At 37.0% G+C, this 21,984-nt stretch overlaps 4 protein-coding genes across 4 annotated transcripts; 2 read left to right on the top strand and 2 right to left on the bottom strand.

Annotated features, from left to right (window-relative positions):
* Positions 1-2,168: 2,168 nt before the first annotated feature.
* OCT59_002894 (uncharacterized protein) lies at positions 2,169-2,558 on the top strand (the record flags this gene model as incomplete). The annotated part of the gene is made up of 1 exon (XM_066145256.1): positions 2,169-2,558. One exon carries the CDS (start codon positions 2,169-2,171, stop codon positions 2,556-2,558), a length of 390 nt encoding a protein of 129 aa, XP_065995995.1.
* Positions 2,559-12,025: 9,467 nt separating this feature from the next.
* Positions 12,026-12,613, bottom strand: OCT59_002893 (uncharacterized protein; the record flags this gene model as incomplete). The annotated part of the gene is made up of 1 exon (XM_025309459.2): positions 12,026-12,613. The coding sequence occupies one exon, from the start codon at positions 12,611-12,613 to the stop codon at positions 12,026-12,028; it is 588 nt and encodes a 195-aa protein (XP_025173083.2).
* A 1,992-nt stretch (positions 12,614-14,605) lies between these two features.
* OCT59_002892 (uncharacterized protein) lies at positions 14,606-15,744 on the top strand (the record flags this gene model as incomplete). The annotated part of the gene is made up of 2 exons (XM_066145255.1): positions 14,606-14,806; positions 15,046-15,744. 2 exons carry the CDS (start codon positions 14,606-14,608, stop codon positions 15,742-15,744), a joined length of 900 nt encoding a protein of 299 aa, XP_065995994.1.
* A 3,094-nt stretch (positions 15,745-18,838) lies between these two features.
* On the bottom strand, positions 18,839-20,230 carry OCT59_002891 (uncharacterized protein; the record flags this gene model as incomplete). Its single annotated transcript, XM_025311300.2, has 1 exon — positions 18,839-20,230. The coding sequence occupies one exon, from the start codon at positions 20,228-20,230 to the stop codon at positions 18,839-18,841; it is 1,392 nt and encodes a 463-aa protein (XP_025173085.2).
* Positions 20,231-21,984: the final 1,754 nt, after the last annotated feature.

Genomic DNA, 21,984 nt, shown 5'->3' with positions numbered 1-21,984 from the left:
TAGCACTATCATTAATTCAAATTTCATAAACATTGCTCGTGAACAGAGCTCAGAACTGCGATCATATAGACATCACTCATGATGGTCTTTGATTGAAATTAGTGCTCTTACCATTTAACCACGTCTTTACTCTGTTTTCAACACTTCTATCGTAAAGGTTTATTACGCAGATGATCGTAGATAAGTTGTATACTAGAGAATTCTCTACTTTTTACTGAAGGACTATTCAGTCGAAGACCACCCTTCACTTCTTTGAAGATCCCATGGAATGATGTTTCATTGTACAAGACACATATACGTTTATGGAATACATTAAATCGTGTCTGCAGAAAATATCTGAGGTACTAGTATAATTTTCTGGGCGCATTTCGCCCCTGAACGAAGTCAAAGAAGCTTAACACGTTCCACTAAATACCAAAATTGCTTCGTAGTGTGTTCCTAATGTGGGGGTGCTAAAAACGTACAGCGAATATCATGAAGGGAAAATCAATGTTATCGATAACAAATGATAACGAACGTGGTTTAAACTCATATTACGGTGGTGATTAGTCGGAGAGCCCTTGGCTGGGCGAAGCCCACTGCTCGAAGGGCAAAATTATTCCCCCTTCGGGACTAGTCTTTAGACCTTCCGAAGGAAGTGAACCTAGGTTCCTACCTAAAATGTCCTACGTAGAACCTCCTCTGTTAACAGCGCACCCTTTGGGTGGTTTTAGTGGAACTGGACGAAGTCCACTGGTTGAGCGACAGACGGTCAGGCTAAAGCCCTCTTTCTTTTTCCAGTAGAACCCGAAGAAAAAATTATGCTCACCACCGTATATGGTAATCACAAAAAGGTATTGTCAACTGAGATTCGTATGCTAGCTCATTACAAACAATACGAATTACTTCCTAAACATATTTCATGGTTTTGTTATCCGATAGATGATACGATATTTTACTGATAAACAGTATTTGGGAGCAAGAAACTTGGAATTTAGGTTTTACACTAGCCCGAAGAACAAAAATATGCTAACCGTGTTGTTTACTTCACAATGAGCAATAAGATTACTTACCGTGATCAGTCGCAATAATAATTCCTAGAATAAGACTCAATAGTATACAAAATGTGTGCAGTGAAGTTACGGGACCCTTCTTCACTTTAAGTTTTGTTATTGTTTGTCTTTGTTACGTAAGTCCTTTCACAAGCAACAAACCATAAGAGTTATGCTAGCAAATGATGTGGTTTTACTGTCATGTGATACTCTGACAAGGTGTCATGTGCCAATTTCATTACGTATTTTCACGTGTCTAGCTATCGGATCGTATAAGGTCGCAGTTGCTATCATTCATTACAATATGTACTCTTTTTTCTTCTCGGGACTCTATTTATTCTGACAAAACAATGGACTGAACTGTAAAAAATCCAACGACCAGAACTAGTCTTTAGACCTTCCTTCGGAAGTGAACTGGCCGTGGGTTTCACCCAGCCAAGGGCTCTTGCTGCTCAACCTGACCGTCTGCCACTCAACTACGCTTTTAACAAGAGGAGGTTCTACGTAGGACCTTTCAGGTAGGAACCTACGTTCATAGGGCAAGACGCTCATGTCAAAGTCACGTGATTTCCGAGACGGCCCGTCCCGGAAATTACAGAACGGACTGAACTGCAATTTCAACGACCAGATGTCGCTCAAATCACGTGATTCACTTCGATATATTTTCTGCACATAGTCGGCATATTCTTAATTTTTGTATAATTATGCCCTTATTGGGATGTAGACGAAAATACGTTAATTACATTTGCATAAAAATCTGTGCAATTTCGGGTACGAAGAAGTGAAAATAAAGAAAATTATATAGGGAATTCTAGTCCATGAAATTGTTCTTCCGAAGGAAGTGGGTCATGACTGCCTTATCCATTGTAGTTTAGCGTGTACTTCTGTGGATTCCTATTTAGTACAAGTGCCCATTTATGCAGCACAACCCATTCGAAAGTGCTCAACTACGAGACCGTGGGCTTCGCTTAGTTTCACTGACCCGTGGTCATGAATGCTTTTTTCATTACAGTTTCATCACAGTTTAGCATAAACTACTGCGAGTCCAAGTATCAAGGAATTTATGGTCTCCACTGGCTGCGTTTGTTGGTTGGTATAAAATTGAATTTGGTTATTCACGACTTTAACAATGCAACAATGGTTTCTGCAATGAGCTATCCAAGAAATCCTTTGTGGTATGATCTCTGTTGCATAATTTGGGGAGATAGTTCGATCCATTCGTTTTCTGTCAGAGTGTGTAAAGATAGCACTATCAGCGAACTCAAGGATATGGTAAAAAAAAGCAAACTCTCTTTATCTCTAGTGCATTCTGATGAGATCAGACTTTGGAAAGTCGATATATGCTTAGAGGATGAAAAATTACTGCAGCAGTACTGTTATGCAAAAGAACACGACCAAGGAAAAAAGATGTTATCGTCCACAAACTCGGTTAATGATTATTGGAGTGAACAACCAAAGGACTGCCATATACAGCTAATTGTTGAGCCCACCTTGATTGGTCGGTCAGTGATGCGCTATGTGATCTGACATAAACAAATAAGTATAAATCCGAAAATATGCCATACTAATAAGTACCTGTCTTTGCTAACCATTCTTAAGATGTGTCTGATTCATTAGCGCACATTCTGCAACAACTAATAGATATCAGAATTGTAAGACACGTAACCTACCATTTTGTGTGTTTAGAGTACATCGAGTTGACGTAAACTGGATAATAGATTTTTTGTCATCAAAGTTTATTTGTAGTACAAGTGCATATCCCTCATAGCTGTCCCGTTACATCTATCTCTTCTAGTCCTATCCCCATATTTACGACAATTTGTAGTATTTGCCTGTCTATGGTCTGGTGTCCTATTATTGTGCCACATACCAGATAATAGCCATTATTTTCATCTACGTGGAATAGCAGTTCTTTTGACCGCAGGATTCCCAACACATTAGCTATGTGAAGATCATTAGACACTAAGAATGAAAATATCAAATTGTTCCTCATTTCTAGGCGGAGCCTACGAAGTAATCCGTTAATCAATAGCCACCCTTAAGCATGAATAGAACTCACGAATCCACCGAATATCACGATGCAAATTGGGCATTGTTTACGATTAATTCTTGAAGAATTGATTTGCAAAGTATCTGAACTATGAAGGGAATACGATACTAGATATTTTTGTGTTTCGCATTCTATGTGCTCAATAGATTAAACGTTTGTTCATAACAATCGTTGTCAAAAATTATACGACATTGGAGCAATCGTTACCAATAAACATACAAATATATGCACCAACTACAAAAATGTATATTGAAACGTGTCGATTGTACCAATTTTGTATATTTTTAGTTGCAGTCACATCATCGCTTTAATGTAAGCCAATACTGGTCGGACTGCTGCTTTAGCAATTGGCAACCCTATGAATCAGCTGCACACAAAAAAATTCGTAGCTAGATATCACTACGCCCATAATGTTTCGCATGCAATACATTCTAATTGAAAATATTCGATCACGAGACTATGTAGTACAATTTGTTTCGATATTTGAATAAGCTCAACTACCAGACTGCGATACACGGGTCATGATTGCCTTATTTACCCATGCTCTGCAATTTACCATGATTTCTGTGGGCCTCTTCTGAGTGTCCCGTTCACACTTATTTTTTCATTAACCTACTAATACTCAAACAAAATGAGCCTCGTTCAGTTACATTACCCATTACTGAGCATGGTATGTACAATGTTTACTGTTATTTTATTATACCGTGTCTCTGATACACAAGAGGTCTGAATGATATGTTAATGTGAACGATTTTTACTATGCACAGACATTATCAATTACGTAGATGAATAATACCCAGAGGGTACGAAGTAAACAATATGTCGACAAAAATTTCTCCAGTCCATGTATGGACCTTCCAAAGGAAGTGCTCTTCGAGCAGTCTCAGAATGAGTTTTCGGAGAACGAGAAAAATAATGGAGGTCATGACGTGGATGGATTGTTATCGATAACCATTAATGGGCACATCCCCCGGAGGGACCTTCCTCTGCAAAGGTCTTAGGCAATGCCTGTAGGGGGTTAGGAGTGGACAACGATTCCAAAACGTAATTGGACAGTAGAAGGAAAACGTGGACAGCTGCGAAGATTATGAGTGGACACTATATATGAACGTAATGATAAATTACATGTACTGCTACGCCAGGCGTCACATGGCTTTCTGAACTGCACGGAAAAATAAGGTTTTAGGATCGTATCTTCGATGGTGTCTTTAGAACTAATTCCTAATGATTATATTGTCGATTGCTACTAACACATTCGCAAAATGCACACAACATGGGATTGATAATTGGCTAATAGTTAGTGGACACGCTGTAATGCTTTCCTATTTCGTTTGCAGCACTTCAACGTCTTTCATTACTTTTAAGTGATAGCGTCACAGGATCCATTTTCTTGCACGATGGCGACGTAATTTATTTTTTACAAGTTAGTATATTAATGACTCCCGTATCTATTCTATCTCCTAAAATTAAACTCGCAAAAACAATATAAAAGCGATGGGCATTATTTCTTTTTCTTACGGACCGGTCCCAAATGGCAATATCCGTGGAAAATTGGTAACTATGTCCATTGGCAACAGTGAATATCCACAATCGCCTATAGTCTTCTATCATTTTGTAGACGTTAACAAACAAAGTCCTATATCACGTAACCATGACAACGATCGAGTGAACCAATTTGTTATGCAGATATTCTTCGTTTTCTACACGTCACAGTTTGGCAAAAACTCCCAGTATGTCATGTCATGTGACCAGAAATCCTAGCTTAAGGAGCTCCCTTGAATGGCTCAATTCGAGGAACACTAATCTGTCTTTAGGTATCTTACTTCTTGATGCCATCAGTTTCTGAAAACCTGAGTATCCGAGAAGGTTACCAACGGACAGGGGATATAACTTAAAACAGAATTAGTAGTCGCTAGAAATAGGCAAACAACAAGACATCACACGGACAACGTATGTGAATTCATACACGCTTAGCCCCTTTCAGGAAATTTTTATTGCATGCATAGGGTCATACGCATATATCTTTAGGGAACTGCATATAATCGTTAGACAAATGTGTACGAAATGATCTCCAGTTTGAGCCTAGAAACTATGTTTCTACCTGTAAGGTACGGTGGTGATCAGTCGGAGACTGCTCGAAGAGCAAAATTATTCTCCTGAAGGGAGGTTCCACTGGAATAACGAATGTGTGAAAATATTGAACAGTTTTTTATACGTTTTTTACGTGTTTTACCTCTTTCTTTTTCCAGTGGAACCCGAAGGAAAAATTATGCTCACCACTGTACAAAGTAGAACTTCCTATTCAAAGGTCTTAGGGAATACCTGAAGGGGGTCCACTGTTCCTAATTGTGGAGGGCTGTTCAGAAGGTGACCGGAAAATAAACTACAAAAAAAAGATAAATGAAAGTTATGAAACGTTAGTAAATGTTTACTTATACGATTCATCTGTCAACATTATAGCTATGGAGCAAAAAAAATTAATAGACAACTGGATACGCAGTGTCCCATAAACAACGAATGTGAGTATTGCTACGAAGATGATAACAGTTGTTGAAAATCTCTCGACGAAATCACGTGACTTTGATGACTTCGAGTTGCTCAAATTTTTACAGTTCAGTCCGTTATGTAATTTCCGGGACTGTGGGGTCTCGGAAAACACGTGACTTCATTACCAAGATTATGTAACACAGTATCGACCAATATACACATCATTGTGAAAAATATGTCAGCCTCTGATTCAACAACGTTACCGAAAAGTGTAACAATACTAGTTATTGTGAATGTACCAGTCGTATTCGATTAATATATACACATTTTGCCTCCCTTAGAAGCCAATATCATAGACTAATTTCTTTGTTCCTCGGAAATTATGCAATTATCTCGTATACGGTATTTAATCATACAAATCGGTGACATTATATGTTTGGTAACGAACATTGTACATACAGGTAACGATTAATATATATGTGGTAACGATATATACATTGGTTAGCTGTATGTACAATGCCATACATGATTGGTAACGGTTGTTGCTGCATTAAAGGTTACGTGAAGAGACTGTGCCCGAAGGTCCACAAACAATAAGTGGTACTTGATGAATCCCCCACGTGTTATTGCTATTAGTATTAACAAATCAACTACATCATAAGGAATTAGTGCAGAACTAAAGTATCAACTGCAGAGATTTGATGATGTGAAACAAGGGTATCGACTGCAGTGATGTTAACGATAAACGCAAATTTTTTGTAATATCCACGTGTGTTTCTGTGATAACAGTCACAAAATCCCGGTAACTATGATCATGTATTCATCATGAGAGGCAATTATGCGTTATTAACAACGTTGTAATAAATTTTGGGAATAAATAACGAATGAGTTTCTGTACTAGTGTGGTAACGGAGACGTGCTCTTCGAGAAGTCTTCAACTAACGTGAACTGCGAAAAAAAAGCGGACGACACTGGAATAACGTGGAATATTTATAGATTTTGCAAGTTTTGTATCAAAAGCTTAAAACGAGGTAGAATAGATATAACCAACATAAGTGAATATTATAGGAACAAAAACCTGAGACCCTAGACCATTAGTTGTGAAAAATGATAAGAAATTAGCGATGAAGTGGCATTTGGGTGTGTCTACGTATTCTTCCTTCACTTCTTTGTGGGCCCCATGGGATTTATCCGAGGAACGAAGAAAATAATGGATGTATAGTTAGAAGTGGATGTTAACGAATGTTAACGAATAGAGAGGTAATGTTTTAACGGCAACTTCCCGGTTGATTGATGCTGCGAGCACAGTGTGTTTTTTAAGAAATACTGTCTACCCCTATGAACCTAGGTTCCTAGAACCTCCTAAGCGTGGTTGAGCGGCATGACGGTCAGTATGAAGTAGATAGTGCAATGAATAAAATATACAATTATTATTTATCTATAGGTTAATGCCATATCTTTAGTAACGATAAATAACTTAGTTTCATATGTTATGTGGTAACGATGGGCTCTAGTCATGTGATAACTATGGGATTACAAAAGTTAATTTTTCCGTGAAACAATGACACTCTTCGACATGCGACTCTATGTAAAAATAGGGAGTTAGTACATGCTGGTACTATACTCTGTCTGGGGACTAGTAATATCTTTTTATACCATGCTGTCTTTGGGAATGAAGTACATATGAAATAAGCTAAAATACCGTGAAATGTGGTAACGATACCCTTAGAAACAAAATGTTATGATTCGAGCTGTTGTTTTATATCTCTCTTGGGACTGAACAGAATGAACACCATACCACTAAAACTCACGTACAAACTGTTTCCGGCAGCATGTGGAAAGACCAGCTTTATCCAACAAGAGTTATGCGAATAACCATCAAACTGAGATTAATTCCTCAATAATTCATTAGTTTGAACCACAATTGAAAAAAATAATTTCGTGGAGCCGAGATGAACAACGATATTTGGGTAACACTTGGGAGGACAACTACAAAACCGGTTACTTTATACTATACAAGCAAAATAGAATAGAATCTTGCTATATAATATCTGTTGACATGCAATAACATAAATAAATGCACGTGTTCTCAATGCTATTCATTGGTCTAGTTGTTTAACTATTAGGAATGTAATCTCTAAAAGGTTGGTTCGTCCATTTCCGAATTGCAAAGATAAAAGGAATGCTCATTTCGAACTATCATGGTATACAAGACTACTAGTCCAATAGATGAAGCTAGGGAAATTGGCTTCCTGTAACTACCGTTAACGTTTTGTTTGCTATTCGTCTACAGTATAATCATGGACTGCCCACGTTTCACAGACATTGATCCTGGTCATATATATACTTCCGAGAAATCCCAGTGTTATTGTTGAAGCAGGTAATAGCAGTATTATAGAAGGGAGACTATTGTCATTTTTTCTTGTAAATTAAAAATACGTATGTGTTATTGGGATTACTAAAAGAATATCGTTCTGATCGTGTTAAGTTGTCATGGCTTTCATACTTCATACTTCATTCTTAGTCTATTCATGCAATAGTTTTTATTTTGTTTATCATTACAAAAGATATTAACTCTTAACTCACGCACATGGCATAAACTATATCCCGAATCAATATTTTATTATCGCAATGACCGATATTCCACATACTAACGTACAATTGTAGGCGAAGTTACGAAGTAGAATACTTGTGCATCCCAAGGGTATCGACTGTGAAATTGATGAAAATATAGACTGGAAGAATATGTGAATGACAACGTAATTTATGTATAACGTTTATAAGCGCTAATATTATCTCTGTGTGTACATACACATGTAGTTCAGAGAATAGAACACCACCTACGTACTAGTGTCTGCGGAGTAGGGCAATGGTGGACAATAGATGCGTAAAGTATTCCCAGATCGAGGTGCTGATTAATAATAGGGATCGACTACGAATAATATAAGCGGACAGCAATAATTAACTAAAACAGCATATGTAAATAACAAAGACATTTTGCAGGACTGGTTCCTTAGTAGACTACATTACACGAATAAGCAACTAACTCGATTACCGCCCTATTTTTTATTTGTCTGCGATAGATTTCTTATCTAATTTGGAACGAAAAAATGGACAAGTTAAGTCACGTGTTCCTCTCAGAAAAATTTCGGCAGGTGTGACCAGGATGTCACGCCTAAGATAGTTTGTGGCGCAGCACTCGAGATAAATGTGGTGCAGTCAACCCATCATTGACTTGGTTTTAGGACTTCGTAGACCCCGCTAGAGAGAATTGTCTCCAAGTAAATATATAGGAGGGTAGTCCTGTGAAAATGGAGTACAATGATTAACCAAAAAATAGGTGAATTGCGCCCACCTAAAAAGACGGGTTTTGTGTCGAGTGAAGAACGAAACGTGTTTATATTCAAACAAGACGGGATAAGTCAGAGAATAAAAAAAGCGTATCTATACAACGTGACATTAGCAAACAGTTCCTGTATTCTTAGCTACAATGATGACAACCATTGTTTTTTCCATACCCACTCAGAGACTGCTCGAGGAGCAGCTTAGTGCTCCAGATATTCTTTAGTCGCTTTGTTTGCTATTTATTCAGTGAATTTACTGATGCAAAGGTGTTTGTTACTACAACATTTGTCGAAAATTAGTCTTTTCTTGTATAGCAAATAATAACCACCAATGCCCAAGGCTTAACATATTCTACGAAAATAACCATTGCGCTTGCCTTTATGATGAACAAAAGAATGGGACAAGTACAGTACCATGCTTAATGTATACGCAATCTTCTGAGTAGATTTCGAGAATACGAAATGTCCATGTCTCGTCGGTATACGACGGAAATCAACAGCGGAACAAAATTTTAGTAAACAACAGATACGCAGTATTCCTTGGATATCGACTGTGAATTCACATGTCTCTAAACAAGATAACGTCGTTTCTGGATATTTCTGAAAGACCAAGCCTGGCTGATATACTGAAAGTAGAATGCTGGTGGACAATGAGGTGCGATAACGTAAGTAACCGACAATAACTGCGATAAAGGCTAGTGGTTATGAATAATTAGTACGCATTGACTGCGGAAATGGAAATTGATGGACAACGGGTGATAAGGAACAGAAGCAGAAAACGTTTCCAAATTATGCAAATTTTTTTGCATATATCATTACCAAGAATATGTAACTGTAGTGATTTCATCATTAATACCAGGACTGTGGCAATTGTTATTGTTTTCGCAATCCAATTAATACGGTGGTGATCAGTCGTAGACTGCTCGAAGAGCAAAATTATTCTCCTGAAGGGAGGTTTTACTGGAATGACGAATGTGTGAAAATGGCCATATTAGACATTTTTTTATACGTTTTTTACGTATTTTGCATGGAATGGGCTAAAGCCCCTCTTTCTTTTTCCAGTGGAACCCGAAGGAAAAAATATGCTCATCACTGTATATACCTACGGTAGAAAAATATGCTTCGAACAGTCTCTGAATAAACATATTAATGGGATCACTGTATAAACCGTTTGTTGCTAGAAATATGTAACGTTTGTCATCGACAGTGTACTGCTGTTCATATCCTTGTTTGGGTTCGCCATATTTAAGAATGAAGCGGAGATTTTATCATGATGAAGGGGTCATACCATCAATTTTATAACAGTGTTAATGTCTATTTCAACTCTCATATGAAGATATTTAATCAAGTTCCGTACAGTTTCGTCATGTGGAAATTCTACTTCGTACTAATAGGTAGTTACAACTGTGAGAGGAAAGTAATGTCCATATATATTTTTTCTAATAATGATAACATGTTTTTATATGTTTGTATTTTTTGTAACAATTAGTATACATAGTGTTTCATGAACAACAGTTCATACAGTGTTTTTAACATTTGTTACAAATAACGTTGCTTTGACAATCGTCACCAGAACTGTATATTTTGTTACAGCCTGAATTATTTCGCCACAGGTTCATATTTGCGGTGATGATTTAACAGTCAGTATATTTTTGTGACAAAGTTCATGCATTTTTGTAGCAATGGGCGCAACAGTATCCGTAAATTTTTGTAGTAACGATGAGACAAATGTCGATCACTTCAAGTCCTAATTTTGTAACAATATCCACAGATATTTTGTGGTAATGACGATGAATACATATTTGTCACATGTTCTCTGACTGAGGCGTAACTTTATGTGCTCCTCCACGATTAGGAACGCATTGCAAAGCAATGCCATAAGTGTCTTGCCCTACCCTCCGGGTACTAAGCATTCCATCTATCATTTGGGTACGAAGTAGAACATTAACTAGACTTCGTCCTAGAAGGAGTGTGCCCATAACTGGTTATCGATAACAGTTAATTCTACGCCATGATATTAGGAACACATTCCTAAGACCTTTGAGCTGGCTGAGTGGCCAGAGTAGGACCACCCGCGGGGTGTGCTCAGTCCCGTGGACTAATTTCCCTAGAATCCTTCTACTTCGTTCATAGCACCCAGAAAAACACAGAGGAATACTGTAAAATTGGACGGGACACACAATAAAGTGTCCAATTTCGTTAAAATCAAACTGTATTTACTATCATTTGCGGATTCATTCTCTATTATGTAAAGAAAGACCCATTGTGCTGTAGTATATAAAATCATTCCCGGCCGAATATTTTGTTAGAAATCGTCTCCCATCTAATGGATACAACTTTTGGAATCAAAATTAATCTGTCCAACACCACATAAATACTGACGATCATTCGCAGTCTGTCTACTAAGAAACCGTGGAACCTCCTCAGACAAGTAAGAGCATTAATTGCGATCACTGGCATTAAATCATACAGTTACCTTACCTGATTTAAGACAATGTCGTTTACTGTTACTTATACCGACATTTATCGTTCCATTGGTCAAGATCACATAACTTAGTTCAAAACTTTCACACGATTCTCCGAAGGGAGTGTCATGCGAATTCTTATGTTGCCATTACTGTGCCATATTATATGTGTATAGTAGTCATGCAAACGATCTGTAGTTCAATTGTGAACAAACTCATGGCCGTCGTTTGCGCTGTTGTCCAAGCATATTCTTTCCACGTTATCTCCCGTTCACGTTATTCCATGACCGTCTTGCCCTAGTCTTTAGACCTTCCTTCGGAAGTGAACCTAGGTTCCTATCTAAAAGGTACTACGTAGAACCTCCTCTGTCAACAGCGCACCCTTTGGGTGGTTCTACTGGTTGAGCGGCAAGACGGTCAGTTCATAGGTCTACTCGAAAAAATTTTGAGACGGCGTTCTCAAAAAAACAACCCATCTACTAATTTTCTTCTCCGTAGTCTGTTAGTATTATTGTTGGCAAATTCATCTCGGTCACAACCTTGGTAGTATCGAGTAGGATAGCAGTCTTTCCAGATAACCTTGGAGGCCACATCACTGAGTAGATTTTTTTTTCACGGACCGGTTTTCTCCAAGAGGAGCATTAGTGTTTAAATCTTATCCTTAATTTTAAATGTACTCTTATCGCTTAGCCAGTTTGTGAGTGTTTCATAAATCTCCTGCGCCGTGGGTCTTTTCTCAGGATCAGCATCAGTACATAACTTACATAAGTTAACGTAGGGCTGAGGTGTACTTGAAGCCAACTCTGGTCTCAATCCATTAGAAATTTTTAATATAAGAGCGATGTTATATTCATGATCCCAAAAAAAAGGGTTTTCTATAGATAATTCTGCCATGATGATTCCAAAGCTGTATATATCGCTTGAGGTAGTATACAAACAGCTGTTTAGGTATTCCGGCGCCATAAACGGTATAATCCCCTGAGGTTTGAAAGTACCAGGTTGCGACGAAAGCCCTAAATCTGTAATTTTTGCTGTTAAGGTACCGGCTCTTTCGAAACACAAAATATTTTTGCTATGCAGATCTTTGTGAACGTAACCTACTTTATGTATTACCTTTAGACCTCTTATGATATCCCATAATAAGTATGTTTTCGCTTCCCAGGAGAGCTCAGAAGGTTTTGCATTTTCAAGAAAGCTCCGTAAGTTATCCCTCTGTGCGTATTCCATCACCAACATAAGTCCTTCAGAATTCGGGTCTTTTGTCACTCCATAGATACGTGTAATGTTAGCCTCGGGATCTTCCGTAATGCATCTATAGTAGACTTTTAGTTCATCAATAAGCGTGACGCTATTTTTTTTGCTTGCTTTTAGCGCTATCTCCCTCCCCCATCATTATTGAGGTCCGCCTTAAAGATATTACTAAATTTTCCATTCCCAATAAAACAAGTATTTGTGAACTTGTTATAATCATAGACTTTCAAGGAATTATCAGTTGGGTCCGGATTTTCTTCCGCATTACAGAGAAAGCAATCCAATTCGGTTATACCACTGAGGAGTTCCATAATAATACCATATATATTCTATTATTCAGTTTTCTGAACGAAGGAGACCCTAATAGCTTTTTGGTATTCTACTTCGTAGGCTCCGCCTAGATTGGACACAGGAATGCTTGCAGGGGATGCGGAATGTGGCAGTGTTGGCCACATCACGGAAACCGTTAGTAAGTGATATCGCAGAACTGTGTCGTATTCACAACAGTATAGTATCTACTGGTTCCCGCTTAATGCTACCGGAACAGTGTCTGAGATTTACCAACATTAGGTTGCACTGTTAGAGACACGTAACGAGTACCCTCTGAATAGCTGGATTCGGACCGCCTACACAAGAATAAATAAGGTTAGCCATAGACTGTGTGGTATCATTACACATGCAATTACTTATATATACCTAAAAATATCTACCCAGAGGGTACGAAGTAGAAAAGTGTTCAGGCGGTCTGTGTCATGACTTTAAACCGGATGTATATCCTATTATTCATGTACACCCGCATTTAACCTATATGTTTCCATACAAGTACTACAAGAGGTTATGTGGAAAATGTGGACCGGCATATGTGGACATGTATTTGTAGACAGGTGTCCTCTCCGCATTCATTCATGTTATTTCTCCCTTCGGGAGTAGGGTAATGATGAGCTATTCTTATCCCACGTTATTCCCTGTCACGTGCCCTTCATCGAAATTGAGAATATTATTCACAAAATTTTTCCACGCATTTTTTCTAAACAACGGTCTGCTGCCAGTAAAGTCTCGTACATTTCGTCGCAAGTGACGATCACGAAAGAGGATATATAAACCCTTTCAATGATTTTAGGAATTTTAAATTAGATAAAGATTTTTATTCATTTTTTGTTTCATCTAATTTTTTACATAGCGGTGCCTTTTTACACATATAGATTGTATGCACACTTCAAGTTTCTCTTCTTCTTCAAGTTTACTTAATCATTTGTAAGTTTGCCACGACTTCTTTTTATTATTCACACTAGGTTCTTATCTTAACTAGAAGTTTGAGTCCGTTCGGGAATGGATGATAGGGATAAAAGTAGAATTAAATTCCCTTTCGAGGGTATATGTTCTGTTTGTTTAACTATCCAGCTTCACATAAAATAAAACCACGTATTTTTTGTAACGATGCCATCTCATTTTTCAGTAAGTGAATACGATAATGATTGTTACGTTATTTTTGATCCGGAAGGTATTTCTTTAGAAATGTGACGATACTCAGCAACGTGAACGAATACGGAGAATTACAAGAGTGGAAAACCCGCTGTCTACTTATAATCTCCCTACAGTTACGGTCCTCTTTAACCTTCCCTGTAATCGATTCCTAAATTTTTTTCACTCGTAACAAATATATACTTTATCGTTACCAACCTATTACAATATGTACGTCGCCACAAAATTTTCTTCGTAGGCGTGCCTATACGAAGTTGCGATAAATATATACATTATTGATAGAAAAATACGGATGGGATAAGGTCTCTCCTATAATTATTACCATCAAGAGCACATGATTTATGCCCTACTACCGATACTGCTCCTTATGAGTCCCTTTCATTTACATAGCCAACCGACTTCTCGTATTAATATAATGTTCTTATACTTTTGTCCTAAATTAAACGTGAACATTTAAAAAAACGTGAGCATTTGAAAAAACGTGAATATTTAAAAATGGCCAAACACCCAGTAGCACCCGATAAAAGTGAGAAGGAAGAGCTATCGATTGAAGAAGTATACGATAAGACCGCTCTGTCTGGTCCTATGCTGGTAGTTAAGAATCACATCGAAGATTGTTATAAAGTATATGGTTCACGGAAGACATTCTGGAAGATATATAGCAGTTTATCGTTAGAACGCCGCTGTTTCTCTGAAGTAGTGTTTAATGACTTACCACAATACCCAGAATACACATCAATTTTGCTTCACCCTCTACCTTTCCTGGAACTAAACTTGTTGGCATTATACGGGAAATACTCGATGGGATGCTGAAGCTTTTCCTCACTAATTATGGCGACAACGAGAATATTCCTCGTGTGTTGAACGATTTCGTTGTTATGGACGACTGCGGATGAGATGATGAAGGACTTTACGTTTACTCTTTCCATATACAGTCTATTACTTCCTTCTTCTTTGCAGACTACACAGAGACGAAAAAATTCACTGAGTTGTTAATCAAGTCGTTACCTAGAGATATCGGACTGTTTGTTCTTCGTCTTCCTGACGAACCTTTTCATTTCGTTCGCATTGTGGACTCCGCATCACCCGATCAGAAACGCCATAAAAGGATCTCTCCTTATAGCCAGTTCCTTGGTACAAACGTTGACGTTAACAAAAGACGACTCTTTATCAAAAAGTTCCCCTTGGACACTCGTAGTAGTGTGGCATCAGATAGCTACACTACAGCAAGCAGCGATTTTCCTTGTGACATTAAGAGCGAGTCCTTTTCCAATGCTACTAGTTTTAGTCCGCTATTAACCAATAGTACTCGTGGGGATTCGGTTATCCATAACGATTGCAATTCCTCTAACGTAGATGTGCCGATACCTGGTGGACAAACGAACACTGCCCCTGCAGTTAATGGAAGTATCAAACGTGACGCTGTGGGTTCACAAAAGGCAGTTGACCAGAATAGCCATCAGGAAGCGGTGACCGTGTCCGACTACGTTTCAGTCTCAAATACGGAGATAGCTAATATATTCGTTACCACTGCGTCAATTGAAAAAAGCTGCTGCCTTAGGGACGACAGTTGTTCAGTATATACTGCACTTTATCTGATGGCTGGGATGATGGCCGTTAGAGAAAAAATATGACAAGCTATGGTGTTATTATCGAACAGTTTCGTGTGCTCGTGTTTTGTTGAACAGGCGATGAACAAGGACACACATCAGGTACAACAAGCTCGTCACTTTGATTTGTTTCAGGGTGGAAAGTGTGACGAGTTCTCACTTTGGTATTCAAAACGTCTACGAAGGAAATTCCCTCCCTGGATCTTTAGTACACTGTATTCGAACGTAAAACATTGGAACGTGAAACATTGGAACGACCCAAAGGTTAGGGATTGTTGGCAATGCTTTGTTGGTTGTCCCTATTTATGTATGATACACGACGTGAAACACATCACGTTAGACGTATTTTCTCTTCATCTCTGTACAAACAGAACGGTGCTACCCAATAACAAAAGTATGCATTCGACTTATTCACTGAATGTGAGAGATTGTGGTCATCAAAAAATGATTGTGGTTACTTTGCCGTTTCTTGCCTATAATTTCCACATATCTGTTTATAGAAACGGAAAAAACTCTATCGATTATTTTCTGTTAGTACCCTATATGGCAATAGATGCTATCAAAAAAAGAAAGTACTTAGACGAACCAGCGTACTACAGAATAGCACCCCTGGGATATGAATTTATTCCAAGGATTATGTTCTACACTTTTTACCCCCGTAAACCTGTAGTACTAGAGTCCTTCGATAGTATTTTGAGGTCTCTGATTGGTAATCACAAAAATCTAACGAGTGAGGACTCAAGGCTCATTTAACTAGACAATAGGGTCTACTTTCAACAAGGTCAATAGGGCTTCGCTCAACGGAGAGAACGGGAGGCTACATTCAATAGACATATGGGAGGACTATTGTTGTCAAAAAATGAGGGGGTTTTTGTGTTTACCTGAAAGCCGAGACATGTTTTTCACTACCTGTCGTAACTCAAAGGATCTAATAACATGTCAAACCGGACTACGTTAAGCAAATTATATTCCGAAGAAACACTCCAGACATTTATGCCATCACATATTATTAATAAATATACTAAGGGTTAATGTTTCTAATAGCGTACAACCAAAGATAATGAACCTTACTTGTTTCCATACGACAGTAAGCATAAGACGCATCACCAACCCTGTACGAAAACTTAACAGAATATATGTTTTGTTCCTTGTATAACAGTAACACCAGTAACGCAATAAGGATGTCCAGTTATTACAACGGTGAAGGAGAATACTGTAAAGTGTGTGTTTTTTGTAAACGAAGATAATGTCATTAAGTTAGCACTGCGGCTATTGGCTCTCTATTTTTGTAGCAATAGGTGGTTTGTAAGAATTTGTCCCTATATCATTGAAAAAAACATTATCTAGGATTCGCCCAGTTCTACTTGAAAATTGTAGTCTACAGTACTGGTTATATACTCTGACATACACTATGTACAAAAAATATGTTATAGCCGTTATCCTTGAACAAAGGCTCATATGGAATGTGCGCAATATACGGTGGTGATCAGTCAGAGACTGCTCGAAGAGCATTATTCTCCTGAAGGGATGTTTCAGTGAAACTAGCTATTCCAAAGGAACTCTAAAGAGAAGCTACTGGAATGACGAATGTGGGAAAATGGTCATATTAGACAGTTTTTAATGTGTTTTTTACGTATTTTGCATGGAATGGACTCTGCCCTAAAAATTATGCTCACCACTGTAAATATTGGTACACATGAATTTACGTAAACTATTTTAGTCCAATTTCTCCCACCAAATTATAGTACAGTACGTATTCATGCTACTCGGAATTAAGATAGTGTAATTTTTCAATTCAGCTTGTTGTTGATGGTCGAGATTATGCCAATTTCATTCCGACATATCACAGATTATATTCCTCAATTCGTTTTCATTTTTCGATACTAGGGATTCCATTGGGTCCCGCATAGATCTCATTTTCGTTTGCATGACAATGTGGACGAAACATTTACCATTTGCTCACTTGACACTATCGTTGTATTGAAAATGGCTTATGTGATAAGGTGTAATACAAATAGTCAACCAATGGTATAACCTAAATGTGTCAATAGGATGGGGAAAAGACTTTATCATTTCTGTAGTTTTTGATAACATTTGCTAGTTCACCCGCATTTAACCTATATGTTTCCATACAAGTACTACAAGAGAAGAGGTCTCCTCCAGGAGGCGGGGCTCAACGTCCTTCACCAAAGGTAAAGAACTCTTTTATATCAAATCATTTATTGTAAGAAACGCAGAAGAATATTTCTAGCTCCGTTTACATCTCTATCCAGGAGAAATGAACAATTTCCACACTTAACATAAAATTATTATATAATAGGACAATATCAGACATGTAATCAGAGTTAAAGAGATGCATACCTATGCTACATAAAAAAGAACACTATCCTACTCGTATCTTTAGCTTTATCGAAAGAGATATATTTTTGTTTTCGAATTCTAAACAACCATATCCAAAGGATACTACACTTCATGTGTCTATAACAAATTATTTTTTGTCTACGGTTTTCTTTTGTTATCGAACATGTAATGTCCTCCGTTATCTTCTGCGATTAAACATCACTAGTCGCTCCCTTTCGATTATTCACTTCTTTGAAGGTCCTACGGACTAAATACTTCATATCTCCTGTAGTCGAGGAATATACTGTATGTCCTACTGTTTCTTCGATGATAGAACACATCCACTCTCTGTTGTGTTCACTAATGATATCAAAATATTTTCGTAATTATTTTGAGCATAATCGAAACCCAATAATTACAGATTCGTGAAATGCGTTTCTCGGATACGTACAACAATTTTATCTAACTGGTATTACCATTATTCGCTATAACTAATTCCAATTACATTTGTTATTCAGAATGTATATCTATGTTAGACGTAGCAATCGATTATCCACCCGTATTTAACCTATATGTAAAACAAAAAAATATATTCTGTTCCGTTGTAGACACAAAACCCCCCTATTTTTTGCATAAAAGATTCTCCTCCATTTTTTGAATATTCGATATCACCCCCATTTTATTGATCCAACATTTGTTATTCGTGTCAATTGTTACTTTACAACATAAGTAACTCATAAACAGAGAATGTATTTCATGTGTCTGTTGGCATCTTTTTTCATGGAGGATTGAATTGATATGAATGGCACGGTGATGTAATTGCTATGCCCTTGTGAGGAACGCATCCATATGATCTTGCTTTGTTAGTACTCTGCATACACATAACACTACGATCAAGTGCAATCATAGAAACTACAATTGTTTCCCAGTTGATCATTTCGTTTTTGTGAAGACTGTCTTCAGGTCGAATGTATAGATTATCATGAATTCTCCAACGTTTCCAATAACAACTATTTCTACGACCACGACCCTTCCCATTTTTTGCACTTCTGTTATGCTGAAGTTGATCCCGTTGCCCTTTTTGTACATTTTCTTTAGTGGCATGTGTTCTGCCCTGCATTTGTATGCTACCTTGTCTGATCTTATTCATAACAAAGAAAAACAGAACTAAACAGTTTATCGCAATTGCGTATTGCTTGTTAACCGAAGGCGGATTCTTCTTTGTTGACAACGTTATCATAGATCCTTCTCTTGAAGTCTCACTGGAATATGTATTGTCTGGCTGCTCATCGTCTCGAAGACTTTTATTTTGTAATTCTTGTTCCACAGATGAAGAAGTTCGTTGATCAAAGCTATTTTCATGGTAACTAACTGCATTGTGAGGATCTTTAATGTTTATGTTTTCATGTGTATTAGGTAAAATACTTCGTACACTGTCTGTAGATTGGTCGCAAATATTTTTTGTGTTCCTGTCAGCTATTGGCGTAGAAGGAACAATGCAATCCAAGTCCAGAAACTTTTTAACGAATAATTCGTTCTTGTGAATATCAACGTTTGTTCCTAAGAATGGACTAAAACTAGAAATATTCTTGTGTAAGGATTCCTTAGGACACGTAGAACCAAATATGGGGACTAGCTGAATAGGGTCATTGTATTGTAGACTAATAAATCGTCCAACCTCTACAGGCAAACTTGAACGAACATGGTAAGTGAACTCCTTAGCCTCTTTATAGTCTGTGAAAGTAAACGATGTGGCTTGTATGTGAAAATCGTTTGTCCAGTAACCATGCCTATTCTGACCGTATTCATCCATGATGACAAAATCTTTCGGAGACTTAGGTGCATTCGTTATTCTACTATACCTAATGCGAAACACGTCTAGCACCCCATCAAGAATTTGCCTTAGCAAGTTAACTATTTTCGTTCCAGGAAGCTTATTGAGCGAACCAAACTCTACATGTATTCTAGGAAATTGGGGCAAATCTCCATACACTACTTCGGAGAAGGATCTCAAGTGTTTGGGTACCCTGTCATTAAACTCCCAAAACTCTTCGCATGAATGAAAAACTCTATACATGTCCGCATTGTGGTCCTTAACTACCAATTTCGTAGATAGTTCCTCTTTGTTATATACTTCCTCAACCGATAAATTATTATGTTTTTTTGTCATTGGACAGCGATATTTATTCTGTTTCGTATCCCATTCTTAGTAAAGATCACTTTAGTTCAAATGAAAAAAAATCGAATAACTGATTCTCTTGATATAGAAAAAGTGTTTAGGACGGAATATACGGTATGTTACCATATTATATTAATTTTGTAGTGTGTGGAAATCTAATAATATGAAATGATTAACTCTCGATATCATATATTAATTCAATAGACTTAATGCATGTTTCATACCTGGAATAAGTATAATGTAACTATCTGTGTTATTCTGATTTCTCCCGTTTACTTATTGCATAGCTACATTCCAGCATCTTGGTGGGCCAATACGATTATCTGTAAGACAAGGTCTGACGATATAATGCATGAAGAAAATATTTTGGGCAGAGCCCAGTTCCACTGGAAAAAAAAAGCGAACATACCTTCTCATGTGTCTGATATTTCTAGTCAGAAAAGACAGTTGATAGTTTTTTTCCATATTCACTCTCTATTTTAATGGTATATGTTCATTTACAGATACTTTGTGAGATATTATTACGAAAAAAATATATGATTGTGGCGAGTGTTCGAATTATAATATATCTATTATTCTAACTAGTTTGATAAGAAGAAAATTCGTTAACCATGCGCAGAAATTCAGAATCTCGAAATAGATAATATGTATAAACTAATGGTTGTAACTAAAAGTATATCTACGCATATTGCAATATACATCTCTGGTCCACGAAATTTATCCATTTCGAAAACAATTAAAATTTTTTACCTTGTGGTTGATTAAACTTTTTGTTGCCTTATTTCGTATAATGAAACTGCAATACTATAAAATTTTTTATTAAAACAGGGAATATATGTAATGAAAAATGTAATACAAATAACTAACTGCCTAATAAGGCTCAGCAATATAGTATAAATTAATAGGTTCCTTTATGGAAAATAGCTTTTTTTCTCGTTACACAGTATAAATTTCTTCAAAAAAGGTTGTACGAGATTCTAACAAAGTAAAATCATGCAACGACTGCGTTGAAAAATTCTATTTCCGGATAGTTTTATTCCAATACACTAACTACGATAAGGATGTGATGTAGTAAGGAGTTTATAAAAAATAAAAATGTTGTGGACTGTGTGCTTTTTGTTATATGCTCTGTAATTCTCTTTAGTTTTTAGTAATCGCAAACAATAGTCAACACTTTAAGTAGAACTACATTTAGTTTCGATTACTAAGAACAGACTCTGTATGTTATAGGGAGGGAAATCTTTGCAATTTCCAACAATGACACGAGGCTGTCAACTTTATTTTAGCAAATAGCATGCAAAAAATTTTCCCACAATTTGCCCAAAGGTCAATGATGAACTTCTAACCGATAAACAGGTAACGTTAATTCCAAACAAAATTATCATAATTAGTAGTCAAGCATTATTTTTTCTTCTGTTAATCTCGTATACTAACATATAGTACATCATTTAGTAGATATGAAATTTACTCTGTAAAAGCGTTGAATATATTAAAATGTCAACCGTGTAATAAACTACCATGCGCTATTGGTTGTGGTCCTATTATTGTATAATCTGTATATTATTCTACGTTATTAACAAAATACGAAAAATATTCCGCTTGCTATTTAACTACACTAGTGACTCACATGAATGAAAAAAGATTCAGACAAGGGATATAATAATATTTTTTGTAATCGATGAGACTAATACTGTATATGGAGTATATCTAACTACGGTGGTGAGCATAATTATTTGGAAAAAAGA

Source organism: Rhizophagus irregularis, chromosome 11, assembly GCF_026210795.1.
Source record: "Rhizophagus irregularis chromosome 11, complete sequence".
In the NCBI taxonomy this organism is placed as follows: Eukaryota; Fungi; Glomeromycota; class Glomeromycetes; order Glomerales; family Glomeraceae; genus Rhizophagus; species Rhizophagus irregularis.
The sequence above is the reverse complement of the archived record's forward strand: the minus strand, read 5'-3'. Positions and strand labels throughout refer to the sequence as shown.